The sequence below is a fragment of the Macrosteles quadrilineatus genome, unplaced genomic scaffold (assembly GCF_028750875.1).
Source record: "Macrosteles quadrilineatus isolate MER2022 unplaced genomic scaffold, UCM_ALF_1.0 Scaffold_3__2_contigs__length_128488019, whole genome shotgun sequence".
NCBI lineage: Eukaryota > Metazoa > Arthropoda > Insecta > Hemiptera > Cicadellidae > Macrosteles > Macrosteles quadrilineatus.
This window is the reverse complement of record NW_026542596.1, coordinates 106,101,191-106,118,168: the sequence shown is the minus strand read 5'-3', so window position 1 is coordinate 106,118,168 and position 16,978 is coordinate 106,101,191. Positions and strand designations below refer to the sequence as shown.

Below are 16,978 nucleotides of genomic sequence, written 5' to 3'. Positions count from 1 at the left end.
TGGCTACAATTTGTATGCGTTTTTCTATTCTTGGCGATTTTTCAAATATGCAAATTAAAACCTGTTCTATGTTAGACTTTGACCTTCACTTTCCATCTGTTCAAATTACACTTATCTTGCTTTTTAAATTTTATTTTCCTATTCACCATTTTTTTACTTATTCTGGAGACCTCATAATAATCATCAGAATGTTTTAAAATTGCTACAAAAACCTACAGTAATCAGCAAATCAGTCCATCTTAGAATATCATGACAATATTAAAAGTTAAAAAATCTTTACATACACATAAAGTTTAGATATTATAGTTTCACTGATGACAATAGACACAACTATCACTGATCAAAATAACTTATAGATAAAAAAACATTTTTTTGTGGAGAGAATAAACTTGTAAGATTTCAAACTAAAACGTGGGGCGCTAAATTTAATTCCCTATATTATAGGGAATATTAGAAAATTTCCCATATAGGGAAATTAGCGAATTTTCCATATAAGGAATATGCTATTACCGTACTACTCATGGTAAGATCTGGACCGGGGACCGATTAACTTTTTCGTTTTGAGGACCCTAGAAGACAAAAACACCATCCGTTCAAATTCATACATAATATACATACATACAATAGAACCTCTTTAATCCGAACTAATTGGCACCAGGGGTAGTTCGACTATTGAATAGTTCGGATTACAGAACATATTGTTGTTTTTACATAACAATAGCTAGGGAAAAGTGAAAAATACTTTATAAAGTAAAATACAGTGTTTATTTAATACATAGTAAACATAGGGAATAAACAACAGTACTGTACATTACAATTGAAATAATTACAATGCATATATCAATAAATACAGTATACAATTAAAAACTACTGTACTGTGCATAGAGTACAGCAATGAGGCGTTCAGATTAGTGGACGTTCGGATTACAGGGGTTCGGATTAAAGAGGCTCTACTGTACATATTTATTTATGTGTCCGTTAGCGCGATAACTCAAACAAAAATCATATGATTTTGATTAAATTTGGTACAAACGCGTAAACCTACGTTTATTCAAACGATTACGCGAATCAACATGATCGGACTATGGAAACAGGTGTTTATGGGGGGTTTTATGGGGCAAAAATTGGGTTTTCCCATTTTGACCCTAAAAACATAAAATTTAGCAACTTCTCTCCAAACCATTTTGTAGAGCTTAAAAAAACAATTAATATAGTATATTGAAGCGTTATTATGCGCCTAATGGCTAAGGAAAAAAAAAATATAAATTTAAAATTGCCATATGTTATTTTAATGGACAAAATTGTAAACTGTCGTAGTTTCTTTTTTTATGAGCATATTAATTTCATACTAAAACATTAATATTTTACATAAAAATCACCTTTTTACCCTCCCCATTGCAGCAAACCTTACTCGTTAAACTAATGCTATTTATATAAGTAATAAATGTGATATTTTAAGGAGACATTTTAGTGTAAATCCAATGGGGCAAATGGAAATTCGCTTAGCAGGTTTGCTGCAGCAGGGGCATTTAGTCTTTAATCTGTAAATATGTCAAAAATATATTTTATTTGGCTTGTTAATACATAACATAGGTAACCAAAACCTTTTGATTACTTATGTATTAACAAGTAAGCCTATTAACTGTAATCAGATGTCATTACTACTATATTCTCATATCATAAAACTTAAGAATCTCTCAGGAGCAGAGCCTGTAACAAAGTCAATGCTGTAACTCTTCCTCTGGTCTTTAAACATTTAGTGGTAAGAACCATTAAATAGGAGAAATACCTGAAATAAAGCAGTGGCGTCATTTCAGAAAATACTTGGTGGGGGGGGGGGGGGGGACAAACACAACAAAAAAGAGGAGTTTAAGCTTATTTAAATTGTGAAAAGCACTTTGAATAAAAACAAATTCATTAGTTAAATTTATTTAAATTTAGGCAGAAAATTAATGAAACTAACAATTTATTCAACAACAGACAGAAACATAATAATATGTTGGTAATTAGTCATCTAATAAACGTGATCAATAGTTCCATGATGTATTAATATTATGTTTGTTATTACATTCATGACCAATTTCTCTTTTTAGACATTGAGCCATGAATACGGTTGTATTCATAGCCTGTAGTTTATAACAGTTTATTTTGGTTTTTAAATAAAATACAAGTATTTAAGTACTTAAAATAAAACCAAATTTTATCATAAATAAAACAGTTTGACACAAAAGTACAAAAGGTTCTATTTAACTATATTAAACTTGTAGTCTACAATGTTCAAAATAAATGGCGTAAAATTGATACAAGTGTATAATTTTAATTCTTGAATAATTTATAAAAATAAATGACAAAGCAAAGCTTCTAAAAAATCTGAAGGTTTATGTATATAAACTAGAAGTAAGTGGTTGATCGTACAGAACCAAACAGAAAAAGTAAAGTAATAACAAAACTACTAATTTATGTTAACTCAAAATGTGCTACTGAGACACTAAAAAATAATAATTTGTTTAAAATTACCATAAAAGAATAGACAGATTTTTGTCTGCCATCCTTTTTAGGATTTGACAGGAGAAAATATTTGTTTATTACCTAGTACAGCATATTTTTTTCTCTAGCCCAGGAACTAGGGGGGAATGCCTCCTCTGCCCCCCCTCCCCAAATGACGCCCTTGAAATAAAGTCTAGAGTTTTTTTACTAAATATGATTGTTTTGTAACATATTTTTAAAATTAAATAACAATTAATTGTTGTTTAGTACAAATACAAATGAACCACTTTTGTTAGAAAGGCCTAAAAGAATCCTCTTGTTTATTTTTTCTTCCTAGTAACCAAAAACATCTGTTAGCTGATAAATCTGGCAGCCCACTACAAACAAACTGTCAAATTAAAGTATTTCACTGACTTCAATTGATATATTTACATTATTCCTAAATGTAAACATTGAACTTGGGCGTAGCCCAAGGGAAATATGAAAATACAATGATTTAATATTGCATTGTCATCCATTTATGAGCTACGTTTCAAGTTTCAAGTCATCATCGGGAAGTTGGTTTAAAATCTATTGCAGAAGTTGTACCGAACAGACAAGAAAGCGAGCTAGTAAAACGTTTTAATCATGATGCCTTCAGCTGTACAGTACGGTATTAAGAAGTTTCCACTGGGTGCCTATGAGTTATTCAGTTAGCATTGATCCTAAGACGTGTGTTAGTTGTCATTGGTCACATCGATTTTAGTTTGGGTGTGAGTGGAGATAAGTATAATTGTAGCCCAGTCAAGGTCAAAACCACACGATACAGCACCGAGCAACCCCCCCCCCCCCCGACCCCACACCTACAACAATACCATCACCAGCGAGCCTCAGGCTGACCATTGTATTTGTTTAGGACAAAAATTTGACTACAGAAGCTCACTTTGGTGCCATACCGCAGCAACATGGAAGATCCTTTGGGTCCACTGTTTTACAAAGCAAATCTTCGGTTAGGTTAGTTTGGATTTGTTTGAAATAATGACAAAATTTAACAATCACTTTCATAAACAAAAGTTGTTATATTGTGCTTTAAAAGGATAATTAACAAAGATATAATCCTACATTTGCATTTGAGTTCTCTTTTTTCATTTATTTAGAAAAAGCAAAATTTTATAAACTCTATCTTGTTTTAATCTAGCATAAACATAAACTAAATGCCGTAGAGAAAATTGTCATAAAAAAGTGGCGACCTTCTTATTGAAAACACGGGCCTGCAATTCTACGGGATATTTTGTTAAATTAAACATAAAGCGGATGGGTTTCAATTCTTTATCTCTTCACTCTTCAAGTTCAAGACAGAGATCGAACGGAGATAAAAATGTTTCCCTTCTTGGTTAGTGACTATCTGCAAGGGAATCGTCTATTGCTAAATAAACGGTATCAGCAAAGTGACACATACTTTCGCCCACTAGCTTATCAACAACCTTTATCCATCCATGGGAAAGCATGGTGGGAGGAACTATGATATTTTTCGTCATACTGCAGCAAAAACAGCTGTTTTTAATGCATGCGTTGCGGGTATAAAATTTAGCACTTTTACTCAATAGGGAGTAAGTAACATTGTTAAACATTAAATTTAGGTAAATTTTGTGTTGCTTTACAGACTTCCATTATTCTTGGTCAGTTTTTAACTGTTTGAAACTATTTGTTTCCCACCATTTCGTCTGCTTCTGAGTTCAGCCCACTTAGCTTTTAAAATGACGCAGTGTTTATAAATTCCTCACTCCAACGGGGGATGGTTTTCGTTGCAATGAATACGACCACCAATTAGTTGCAACAATCAACTCTGTTTTAACGAATGTTCACAACACTGAGCTAGGCCACCAGTTGCGTGCGTGAACCAGTACGAAATGTTTTACTTTTCTCAGAACAGTTCCACAGACGTTAAAACCATGGACTATATATATATATATATATATATATATATATATATATATATATATATATATATATATACAGGGTGTTTTTTTAAAAACTTGCATCTTTATTTATGTAAAAACCGCAATAGATAGAAATATGCAGTTTGCGGGAATCATCTATTTACGTAGGGGGACCAATTGTTTTGAATTCAACGTTACATTCACATTCCCCCCCTTTCCCCCCCTGCTACCAACTTATTTTTTTTAAATAGCAAGGTACCCCTTGTGACATATCAAATAAAAGAGCATAAAAAAAGAAAATGTTTGATGAAAAAAAATTGAAAATCGGTTCATAAATTTGTGAGATATTCCCCCCTCATCCCCCCCCCCGAACTTAATTTTTTTTTAATAGCAAAGTACCCCTTGTGACATATCAAATGAAAGAGCATGAAAAAAGAAAATTTTTGGTGAAAAAAAATTTAAAATCGGCTCATGAATTTGTGAGATAATCACCCCCCTTTTCCCCTACCCATAACTTGTTTTTTAATAGCAGGGTACCCGCCCTTGTGACATATCAAATGAAAAATAAATTTCGCCAAAATTTTTCTTTTTTCATGCTCTTTCATTTGATATGTCACAAGGGGTACTTTGCTATTAAAAAAATTTAGTTCCGGGGGGGTGAGGGGGGAAATATCTCACAAATTTATGAACCGATTTTCAATTTTTTTTAATCAAAAATTTTCTTTTTTCATGCTCTTTTATTTGATATGTCACAAGGGGTACCTTGCTATTTAAAAGAACTAAGTTGGGGGCAGGGGGGGAAAGGGGGGGAATGTGAATGTAACGTTGAATTCAAAACAATTGGTCCCCCTACGTCAATAGATGATTCCCGCAAACTGCATATTTCTATCTATTGCGGTTTTTACATAAATAAAGATGCAAGTTTAAAAAAAAACACCCTGTATATATATATATATAGTCAATGTTAAAACCCCGATAATTTTTACGTTTTGGCTGATGTCGAATAATTGTGTCGCCCTTATTTTGGGCCATATTTTACAATTCTTGATTTTCTATTTGAACCAGATGACAAACAATAATTAACGATTAAATTGTTACATACCTAGTTAAAATCAAGGGGTAGCTAAGGGGGCACAGAGATAACATATGGAGGACACCGGGGGTCTGGCCAGGGAAAGAGTGCCCGGGGAAATTTTTAAATTTGAATGTTAAGAAAAAAGAGGGTTTTTAAAAATCTTACTAACTAAATGACAAAGGTGTGTGCATGTAATTAGTTATCAGTTCAGTTAGGATTAGAATTTGTTTGGATATTTTTAGGGAGTTTTCCCTTTCATTCCCCTTCTCCCCATAGATCCGCCACTGGTTAAAATAATGTTATAACAGACAATATTAAACTACAACGCTCTCCACGCAAACCGGACAGAAAAATACCTTAAAATTGTCTTAAGATAATCTATATTGATACATTTAAAAAAGAGTCTGTTTGATCCATGCTAAAGCAAAAACTTAATTGAGATATGGTACGATTGGTCTTTTGATTGAATAAAATGTTTCACAACTAGAAATACTGTATATACTTTTGGAACAATTGCCCTATCCTAAGTTGTAGTGGATACCCTGGAGTGTTGTAAGTTGTAGTGGAATGCTACACTGGAAGCGTAGAAGCGTCTAGAAACTACCGGTAATACAGCGAGACGCACGTGTCATCGCTGACGTCAGAATCGTTGGAAGTGAAATGGACAGGGTAGCCTGCAATAATAAACAAAAAGGATTAAATATAGACTGTCAGCCGTGCTGTGGTTACCATATGTTCTGGCGCACATCGCTGGGAGCGCCGTGTAGACGTAGCGCGTACGCCGTAACTACATGGCGCTCCAAGCGGTGTGCGCCAGAATGGTAACCCTCAGCGCAGCTGACGGTCTATATTTAATTCTTTTTGTCTATGGTGCAATGTGCACCACATTTCATTGGTGGACAAAATAAGGAAACATCAGGAGAGTCCCTAGCCTACTGTGATTATGACTCATTCAGTTAATAGCTGTACAGTAGTTACAACTTTGCTGGCGATGCAAGTGAGTTACAGTTTTGAACACGCTTGTCAGATCAACAGACGGACATAGATCGAGGATCGTTTTGGCTTCACTACATCGTACAAAACCAAACGCTACATAAATAAAAACAATGTAGGCCTACGAGAACAAACAAAATTAAAACTTAATCTTAAAATTATTGAATCTTAAAAAAATAAGAACTAATAATCTATAGCAATAAAAACATTCATTGACAATGATAAACGGTGTTAAAGCAAGCCAAGTGTTGAATTGAATTGAATTGAACGGAAAAATTCTTTATTCCTCAATATACATAATAGTTGTAAACAATCAGTATTGAACACAATTCTGGTTATAGTATTTATACAAATATGCCTATATACTTAAACAGAATTTTTTTAACCTTAACTGTTTACTAAACATGAAAATAGAATAAAAGGATTCATTGAGCAATAAAGCCCTGAGGTTATAAAACCTGTGCGGGATCTATATTTTTTGAATCTTACACAAACTCAGTATAGTAGGGTAGAGAGTGCCTGGCCGGAATCAGTGTACCACAGTTATACTACACATATAACCGTAATTTGAATGTGAATTTGATGTCATTTAAATGTAATTTAAAAACAACATAAACGTGGCTTCTTCACATCATTGACTAAGGTAATTTCCTTAATTCTTACGTCTAATTAAAATATTAGGCATTGTTTAAAAAAACTATAACTATAGGCCTAGACTCTATAACTAGCAATGAAAAACACTATGCCCTTCATATTAGAGTAGTAAAAAATTGATTACATAATGTCATTATGGTTAAGTAAGTACTGTAGTTACGTATATTTGGATTTATAGGAAAATAACAATCCAGTAAATAGATTCGAGATAAAATACGATTGGAAAATAGTTAAGAATTCTTAACAAAGGTAATTTAGGCAACTTAGAAACAATAAGAATAAGAAAATAACAATCCAGTAAATAGATTCGAGAGAAAATATGATTGGAAAATAGTTAAGAATTCTTAACAAATGTAGTTTAGGCAACTTAGAAACACTAAGAATAAGAAAATAGCAATAAAAATCAATTATTTTAGCTATGAACCGGTGGGTAGAAACATAATTATGATACAGATTTAATACCAGATTTATTGTAGTTGTTCATGCGGGAGTAAACTATTCTATATAAAGATCAGAAAATATCCGTTTCTGGAATCATTGGACTGACGACCTCAAGAATAACGGTTCCATTTACGGAACTAATTGTAGTTTGACTTATAGTAACCCTTTCTAAGTAGTATTTCTGGAATTATTCTCTTTGGATATTTTTGTTTTCTATTTTCCTTATGTCGCTGTCGTCAACAGTTTCTCAACTAACAGAATAAGGAAAGTATATGGTACAGTGTTAATGGTAGGTACTCTATTATCCATTTTAAACACTGGTACATTATTTCCATGTGACTTCAAGCAGATATTCAGTTTAAGGTCAACAGACACAAGCATTAACCAGACGAATTACATTATCATCTTTAAACCTTGATTTGTTTGAAAAACTAAAACCTATACTTTATTTTATATTTGTGTCGAAAAATGTCAAAGGGATGTGTGAACAAATATTTTCTTAGGCTGAAAGTCGAGAACTAGGAATTAGCTGCGAAAACGCTTTCAGTTTCATGCGAGGTGCGAACGCCATTTTCGTTTATCAAATGACGTAACTAAAAACAGCTGATATCATCGTATGATAACGATAAAGTCAAGGGTATTAGAACAGAAACGGAATGAATCACCAGAAACAAAATACAGTAACGCCACTAGACCGAGTTTTATACCAATGACATTAACAATATTTTTGAAGTTTTTTACAGTTCTTATTCAAGTAATAATACAAACTGTTTACTATCGGTCCAGTGACGTCATTGTTAATGTTAATGATCAACACCTTTCTGTTCCAACATTCGTTCTTCTGTTCTAATATACGTGGATATGGTGTCAAAATTAAAATTGCAGCATTCTTGCACTAATAATAGTTTTGCAAGTACTCTTAAACCAACGGCTCGTGTTATTAAACCCATTATGTTTTTATCTATGGCATTAGTTAATGTTCTTTAGACAATCCTCACACTATTTATTAGCTATTTTTCAGCCCAATAAGTCGCGCTAGCCCCCCTCCTCTCCCCCACCAACACACGCATACAATTACTGTATATATTATGTGGTACAACTAATGACTCAATGGTACGATTCACCTTTGCTGTTTAGAATACAACATGGTCAAAAAACAGCTGTTTAGTTGGGTGCTAAATTGATTATGCTCACATATATCAGAGGCTTCGATCCTGAACAATATTATGTTGTTTTATTTACCACAATTAGGACAAGAGTACATATTTCAAGGAGAATATGAATAAAAAGATCTGTGGTGGAATTAATGGGATGATGGATTTGTTGCTGACTAATAAGCTATATCTTACAAGAACTATTTATGTTTATTTACTTAAAGCCCAATTTTATCTATGAGAGAGAGCTGGGTCCTCTTCCAAACCGTGCAATTTCTATAATTTATTTATTTGACGGTAACAACCATTTATAATATGCTGTAATTAACTAAACAATACGTAGCGGTATAACAATTTGATGGCTAACATTGGTGTGGTGCGTAAAACATCATGACATATTTTTTTGACTAAATATATAGCGTACAGGCACAGACAATATAATACTTCAACCCTCAAATTAAACAAACAAATTAAAGTATTATATTGTCTGTGGTACAGGTTTAAGACGAAAAACTGAATACCACAACTGCGCTTTGTCAGTTATTTTTAACACGGAAAAGGTCACCCTTTGACTAAAGAATTGGCTACACAGCTTGGGCTTGACCATTTAGATGAGATGTCTAATTGAGTATCCAAAGACGAAGTCCTACACACCGGTTCATCCCACAAAGTAACGAAGACCCAAGCCCACTCAACAGGTTTGACGTCATGGGTTTTCGACAACCTCCCCTCTTCAGTTCTAGCGCCGAGAGCTGGAATGAATGTAACTTTCCAACAATACACCACAACAATACCAAGAAGTCCTCTCAGTAGTGCGTAGATGACTCACTCGTAGCGCCACGGTCGGCTGGCCGGTGTGTGAGGAAAGGACCTTGGGAATACCCACGATGATGTCATACCCACCGTTTCTGATTGGCCGACACAACGACGCCACATAAAACTACGACGCACCTTCTCACCGCTTCATTCCAGAACAGAGCATCGTTGGCTTCAGTCAGTGTGTTGTGTTTGTTATCTAGTTCAAGTTTGATCAGGTAAGGAATGGTGGTTTTAGCTTCTTTTAAGAATAAGATTAGTCAATTTGGCTTATTAGATTTTAATCTAAAAAAAAATGATTTAATTTTATCTAGGCATTTTCATGTTATTGAAGAAGTCGGCTAGGTTACACAATAGCTATTGAAATATTGAAAGAAAGTGTTATTTTTTGTATGTAGGCCTATAGATTTTATCTATTGTTATTTTACTAACTTGACATCGTTGTAGGCCAGGGTATGTCGGAAAATTGCATTCATAATGACAATTTTACCTAACTAAACTGATAATGAGTCCCTAAACTGTAGGTCTAATTTACATAAAAATAAAAGAGAATAATAAATCATATTTATTAATATTATAGTCTCATCAATACACTGAACATAATACAAATGCAGTCAAGTAGCCCCAGTCCACAATAGGTTGAGAAGTTTACTTGCAGTATCACAAGTCAAGTCTATGATTTTAATTTACCTACAATAAATATTTATTTGAATTAAAACATATTTACCCTCCATCATGCATTCTTACTTGTTGCTATTACTTGGGACATTATTTTAATTAATTTAAATTGAATGTGAACTAAAATGTAGTAAAATTCTATGGTTGAGTATTTTGAAGTAGATATCGGTATAGTTCGATTTACCTACCCCATTAAGAATATTTTTTAGTTACCCATTTTAATTCATACAATATACTGTATATATGAATTAATTCAATCTATATTAAAAAAACATTGATAAAGTAATAATTGTAGCTGTTGAAAACACTCAATAGCTAAGGGGTTTGGGTATGTCTACTTGCTGCTGCTTGCTATTATAATAAGCAAGTACATATTTGTATTACATTCTTCATCAACTTCTGCTTGTCACTAGCTCCTAAGTCAAAGTTTATACATATACAATCTAATGACCAACAGAGTTTGGGTTCATAAAATATTCTTTAAAAGTTCAGAACTTTATGATGATTGATGAGCTATACAGCGTGGTGTATTTTTTGGAGTACAGTTCATAAAGTAAAATACTAAAATATTAAAATTTTTCTACTTCAACCCCCCTTTTCCTTTCAAACCAGATGCTCGGTGTAACTTTTTACTTTATAATTTAGGGACTATATTGAATAGTTTGGAGTCAAAGATGGTTTTCACTTTGGATTGAGGTTGTGCTGTTTTCGACTAATTAATTGCACTGTACTACTGTAATAGTATTTGTCATGGATAAAATTGAACATATAGGCCTAATATTAAAAATTCAATAACTCGACTTCCGGTAACTCAAAAGTCAACACCTGACAGGTTGCATAAAAAAAGACTGTTAGTTAGATTTATTGTTAAATATTCAACATTTCTCTGAAGATTCTTCCCACGATTTTTTAAAATACTCATATAAGTAATACATTTATAGGCCCACCTATGTAAAATTAGTCTCTTTTTTGGTAATCATTTATAAAAACAATAAAAAATTTCAATGTTCTGAATAAGTCGACAACCTCAAACTCGACAAACTCTGGGTCCACAAATTGTGGAGTAAGTGAAGTTTTACTGTAACAACGATTTCCCACTATCATTATCAAACATGAGTTAGTCCAGATATACTCATTTCAGGTAATGGAGTTATATTGTTGACTCATCTATTAAACAAACACACACCTTGTTATAGATAAACAGCTATCTTAAATATGATAGCAGACTAAATGTACAGCTTGAACTTGTCTACATTATTGAGCTATTGAAGATTTATTGATACTAAATTTGGATATATTTTTGGTGCGATGAAACTGTTCTTAAAAATGCTGCATCATTCACAGGTTTAAAGTGTCAAATAAAAAATGATAAAAATATGTATGCTAATAATTTTGTAAATGATTTACATTACTGGATAGTTATTTACTCAAATATGGTTATATTTAGTTACATTTTCAATTTTTAAAAGAAAGTAGCTGACCCCATGTTTAACACTGTATTAATTCAGTTAACTGACTTATGATTATGTCGAAGCAGGTAATTGAACCTTATAAAAACAAAACCTTGCACCATCTAATAATTAATGTCCCTGGGAGTATACACATTCATAGATTTTATCAGTCAATAATCAAACTAGATACTGTAACAATGCAACAACGGCAGGAAAGCAAATTCAGTAGAAAACGAGTATAATCTTTTGACATTTCATTGAAAAGCGCTTACACTGATTGATGATGTGCTACCTCACTTACTTTTTATCACTGAAAACTTAATCTCAATTGGTTATTGTTCATGTTACAGTTGAAGATGACTACTCCCATCAAGGTATACTACGCTCCGGCCAGCCCTCCTAGCCGAGTGGTGCTGATGACTGCTAAGGCCCTCGGTGTCCCAGTGGAGCCCCGCATTGTAGACCTGGCCAAGGGAGAGCACATGGAACCTCAGTATCTGCAGGTGAGATGTCCTACACATTTGAGTAGTACTGTGTGACGAGTACAAGTATTTAGTTTGCTAGAATATTTGCTCAATTCTGCTCTGAATCCATTTAGTATTCGATTACTTTACTCGTCTGTGGCAGGGCCGATGTACCGAATAGGCACGGTAGGCACGTGCCTAGGGCGCGAGGCAATTAGCTTTTTTGGGGGCGCCAAAATATTGAAAAATTAAAAAAAAAATTGGCGGTTGTATTTGCATGATGCAGTAAACTTCTGATAATCCCTCGCAGCCGTGTAGACATCGTAACCGTCTCCCGCGATTGAGGCAAAATTCTGACTATTTTTGGTCGTGTAGACATAATTATTGCCTTCCATGATCTCGGCAATATATGAACATATCCCAAAGTCGTGAGGAGATTATCATTGTCTACCGTGAATGAGGGAAAATTCTGATAATCCCTCGCAGCTGTGTGTAAACATATTGTCATCTCCCGCGGTGACTGAAACGTCACTGTTGTCATTCGCGATGACGGTAGGCCTAAATTGAAAATTCCAGGTGGATATACAAAATTCACGCATAATTCCTGGTTCAAAAACCTTATGCATAATTCACGGATTCCCGGTTTTCCTGGTTGGTGGACACCCTGTATATATATTGCAAAGGGGCGCTACTATTAGTTGTGCCTAGGGCACTGACAGGGTCAAAAACGGGCCTGGTCTGTGGTGCTTTTGACTCAAAGTAATAACTCAGAGTACTATTTTAACTCGTCTCTGTCCGTTTACACTCAGACTCCAATACATATAGAGTTGTTTATGTGTACTGGCGATTCTGAGAACCATGCATGAGCATTAAACACATAAACCCTACTCTCGATTGCAGCGCTAAGAATTCATAACTGATGACCATAAATCCAGTACTAAGATTATCAGAGAAAAAGTATCGAGTCAACTAGATACCTAATAAACTAAAGTATTCAACTTGTGTTGAAATTGTCAAATATAACCAACAAAAACAACTACTGTAGTGCTTTCAATTAGTACCAAGTTGCTTAGCTTTGTGAAATATTGTTTGGTACTGATGTAAAAAAAGAAAATTGATCGAAAACGAGATAAAAGTTTTATGTTAAGCTATACTTTATTTGATAATGCATTAGATTTTTTCTGTCAAATATTACTAAGTTTGGTTTTTGTAACCAATATCAAATAATGTTCAATTCAGAAGTTCCATCTGCGAATGAAATAGTTTGAAGACTTTTAAAGCGTTAAACATTAAAATATCAAGATTATAGTTTTAAAATTCAATCTGTTTTAATAATACTTTGCATTGGTACTGAATACAGGGTATTTTGGAAGTCCAATATATAGGGCCAAGAACCTGTCAGATATAAGAAGATCATAGTTTTTTTGGAGTTATCATAACAGAATCTATTTATTAAAAAACACAGTGGCGTAAGTACATCTAACAGCCCCCCGCAGTGATATGTTGTGCTCCTGTGTAAGGCTTTGCCTCACACACGAAACTTGAGCACACCGGAAAATGTCACTTTTGGTACTTCTAATGGAATGTACTATTTTGATAAAATAAACAAAACTAAATGTTTAAATTTTTTTTCTTTTTCAGATTAACCCTCAACACACAGTCCCTGCCATTGTTGACAATGATATCACACTAAATGAAAGGTGAGTAAATTGCATAACCAAATACTGAGGTAATTGATAGCTATGGTTATGTCTGAATATGTTGGCTGTTAAACCTACCACTTGAGGCTTTTGTTAGATAAAAGTTGATAAAGTTGACCCGTGAATGATCAAAATGAGTTGTGTTACCTATTTTGCGGAAAATAGGCTTGATAAGATAATTCTTTATAGGATTAGCAGAATTATCTTTTTGATATGTCTTAACATGTTCTTTGGGATTATCTCTTTCTTTAATCTTCAACATGTTTATAGAGGATTGTACATAGGAAAACACAAAACACCAGGCTGCAGTTTGTTTAACTCAGCTGCAGTGAATTTAAATATAGAAAATTTCACGGCAAAAAATAATTTTTCAAAACCACAACATATGCCATAAGCCACATAGTTGACAAAAGACATTTGCCACAATTACATCACTGTGCAATAATTTATTCACCCATCAATTTGTCCTATTGAGCATATTGAGAGATGAGGATGGACTAAAGTTGGTGTTTTTTAATTCAAACTAATCAAAGTTTTCCTTTTGTAGTCGAGCAATCATCACATACCTGGCAGACAAGTACGGCAAAGATGACTCTCTCTACCCTCGCTGCATCAAGAAGCGAGCCGTTGTCAACCAGAGGCTGTATTTTGATGCCGGAACTCTTTTCCAGAGATTCGCTGACTACTATGTAAGTAGGTTCTTATGCATTTGCTTGAGAAATGAATAAAGTTGTAGTAGGATTGAGGTCAGTCAAATATTAAGTTTTAATTTTTCGGTGGCACAGTCAAGTTGTTAAAGGACAGACGGCGGTGGAATATTATTAGGTCTTGCAGGGATGTTCATTGTTTAAGATACTGAATAATTTCCCACACTTTTCCAAACTAATCCTTTAAAGAACCGTTAATTTGCAAAGTGTTTCTCTCATCATCTGCCTTTAAAAGTTGCTTGAACACCTAATGTGTTCCTACCTTACCTCTTTAAGTTTGAAAACATGTTGACAAATATAAACTTAAGAAATGTTAATAATAAACCTGTAAATTTTGACTATCCTTTATCTCTTACAGTACCCAAATTTCTTCGCCGGCGTGCCATTTGACGAGGAGAAGAAAAAGAAGTTGGATGAGGCCTTCAGTTTCCTGGACCAGTTCTTGGAAAAGACCCGCTGGGTTGCTGGAGATGACATCACTATTGCAGACATCGCCATAGCTGTCACTGTCTCCACTGCTGAGGTAAGATACTATATGATAACAATAAAGTTGCAAATTGCTCATGTCTTATTTCAGAAAATGCTTCAAGAGTTTTATTTGGAAACCTATTTTCATGTTCAAATAGTATCTTTTAAATTTGCAACGCGGTGTGAAGCTAAAAAAATATCCTCTTAAAGCTGCACAAAAACACAGCTACAACTGCCTTCATTGCTTAAACAATTTGTTATTTTTTCATGATTAAATAACTTTAAAATCTAAAGTTAAATAAACTTTAAATGGGAAGAATTTAGATTCCCAAAATATTCTACTTAATTTATTTTTAACCAGTTGTGAGGCAGGGTGAAATAAAAAAGTAGTTGAAATTGTAAACCTAACAATATTGTAAACATCGCAGACAATGCAGACATGTACTAAAATCTTGCATTACATTCACTATTCACAAGACTAAGTGGTGGACAATATCAGTACTGTACAGTATACCCTGGTTGACCTAAAGCACAAGCATGGTGGATCTAAACTTAAACTCATAGATTGCAGCACATACCAGTCTACCTATAAGTAAAAAAAAATAGTTTTGCTCAAATTAGTGTAAGGAAAAATTGGTTAAGAGATTATTTTGTCCGATATTTCGGCTATTTGAGCTCAAAGGTCTAATAAGAACTTTATTCTCAGGTGGTTGGCTATGAAGTCAGCAAGTACCCCAATGTAGCAGCGTGGCTTGCCAAGTCCAAGACTACCCTTCCCGGCTACGAAGTCAACCAACAGGGGGTTGAAGCATTCAAAGGGATGGTCGACTTTCTTACCAGCAAGAAGTGAACACATAACACGGCATTGTTAACCAAAGAGTATTATTTATTAAGTGCTTTTTTATGTTGTATTATTAATTAATGTTAAGTGTAAGTTAGAGCTATAAATAAAAAATAATTTTGATGTAACAAATATTTTCTTTTGTACCCTGATAAAAATTTATTTTTAAATTGGTTTTTCATAAAAGTAAAGATTTAAGGTTTTAAGTTAGGATTTTCATAAAAGTTGATTTTCACTAATATATTGAAATAATTTGGTCTATGATGGTAACTGTAGAAAACTCCAGTAAAAAACAGTTTAAACGATACTTCTCATTGGAAAATCGTCCAACTAAACAGAATAAAGGGTAATGACTTTGAATTGTGAAGCAATAGATCGAAACAAACCTGACGCCATTGTATTACTCATCTCCATTCATACTTGGCTTACCTACTTTGTATGGTTACCATTTCATTGAAAAGTATAAGTATTTCTCGAGGAAATTACTGATAAAGAATTTTGTCTAATGTCTAATTCGTGTTTATAAAGTTATGCTTATAATTAATCCTATGAACTCTGAGACCCATGAATTATAATAATTCTAATATTTAACTATGTCCAACCTATAGCCATGCTTACTTTTGTAATGCTTTCTCCTAACTTACCTACGAGAAAAAAAACATAATTCTCTTCAAAGAACTTTTGGTGGACACACACTCAGGAAGGATGGGAACAAATAGTGAAATGCTTGATGAGATGTGCAAATCACAAAATATCCATCCATAATCCATCCATCTTGTCAATCTCCAGCTAAACTGTCTCTCACGTCAAGCTCTACCACTAAACTGTCTGTTAAGCCACTGTCACACGGAGCTGGTTTTCTAGCCGCTAGTAACTAGCAGCTAGAACCAGCGGAAAACCAGCATCGTGTGACTGACTCTCCAGCCGCTAGTAACACTCGCATGAGCTGGTATCTCCAGCCGCTGGAGGTTTTAAACAGTTTAATATTACAAGCGCTTGAACAGTCACTAGCAGGTCATGTGACCACCCAGCTGTAGTCTCTAGCATCATTCCAGCTCTGTCTGACAGTATCGTGCTAGTTCTCGCAATCAGAAAAATGAATGTAATAGCTATTTACCTTACAAGTGTAG

General features: G+C 33.9%; 1 protein-coding gene across 1 annotated transcript; it reads left to right on the top strand.

The window, feature by feature from the left end:
• Window positions 1-9,624: 9,624 nt before the first annotated feature.
• LOC128988775 (glutathione S-transferase 1-1-like) lies at window positions 9,625-15,980 on the top strand. The gene is made up of 6 exons (XM_054410398.1): window positions 9,625-9,757; window positions 12,019-12,171; window positions 13,774-13,832; window positions 14,380-14,521; window positions 14,898-15,062; window positions 15,714-15,980. The coding sequence occupies exons 2-6, from the start codon at window positions 12,025-12,027 to the stop codon at window positions 15,855-15,857; spliced, it is 657 nt and encodes a 218-aa protein (XP_054266373.1). The 5' UTR covers window positions 9,625-9,757; window positions 12,019-12,024; the 3' UTR covers window positions 15,858-15,980.
• Window positions 15,981-16,978: the final 998 nt, after the last annotated feature.

Coding starts and splice junctions, on each gene's coding strand:
- LOC128988775 (XM_054410398.1), top strand. CDS start 12,025: ATGACTACTCCCATCAAGGTATACTACGCTCCGGCCAGCCCTCCTAGC. Junction 12,172..13,773: donor TGGAACCTCAGTATCTGCAG/GTGAGATGTCCT, acceptor TTTCTTTTTCAG/ATTAACCCTCAACACACAGT. Junction 13,833..14,379: donor GATATCACACTAAATGAAAG/GTGAGTAAATTG, acceptor TTCCTTTTGTAG/TCGAGCAATCATCACATACC.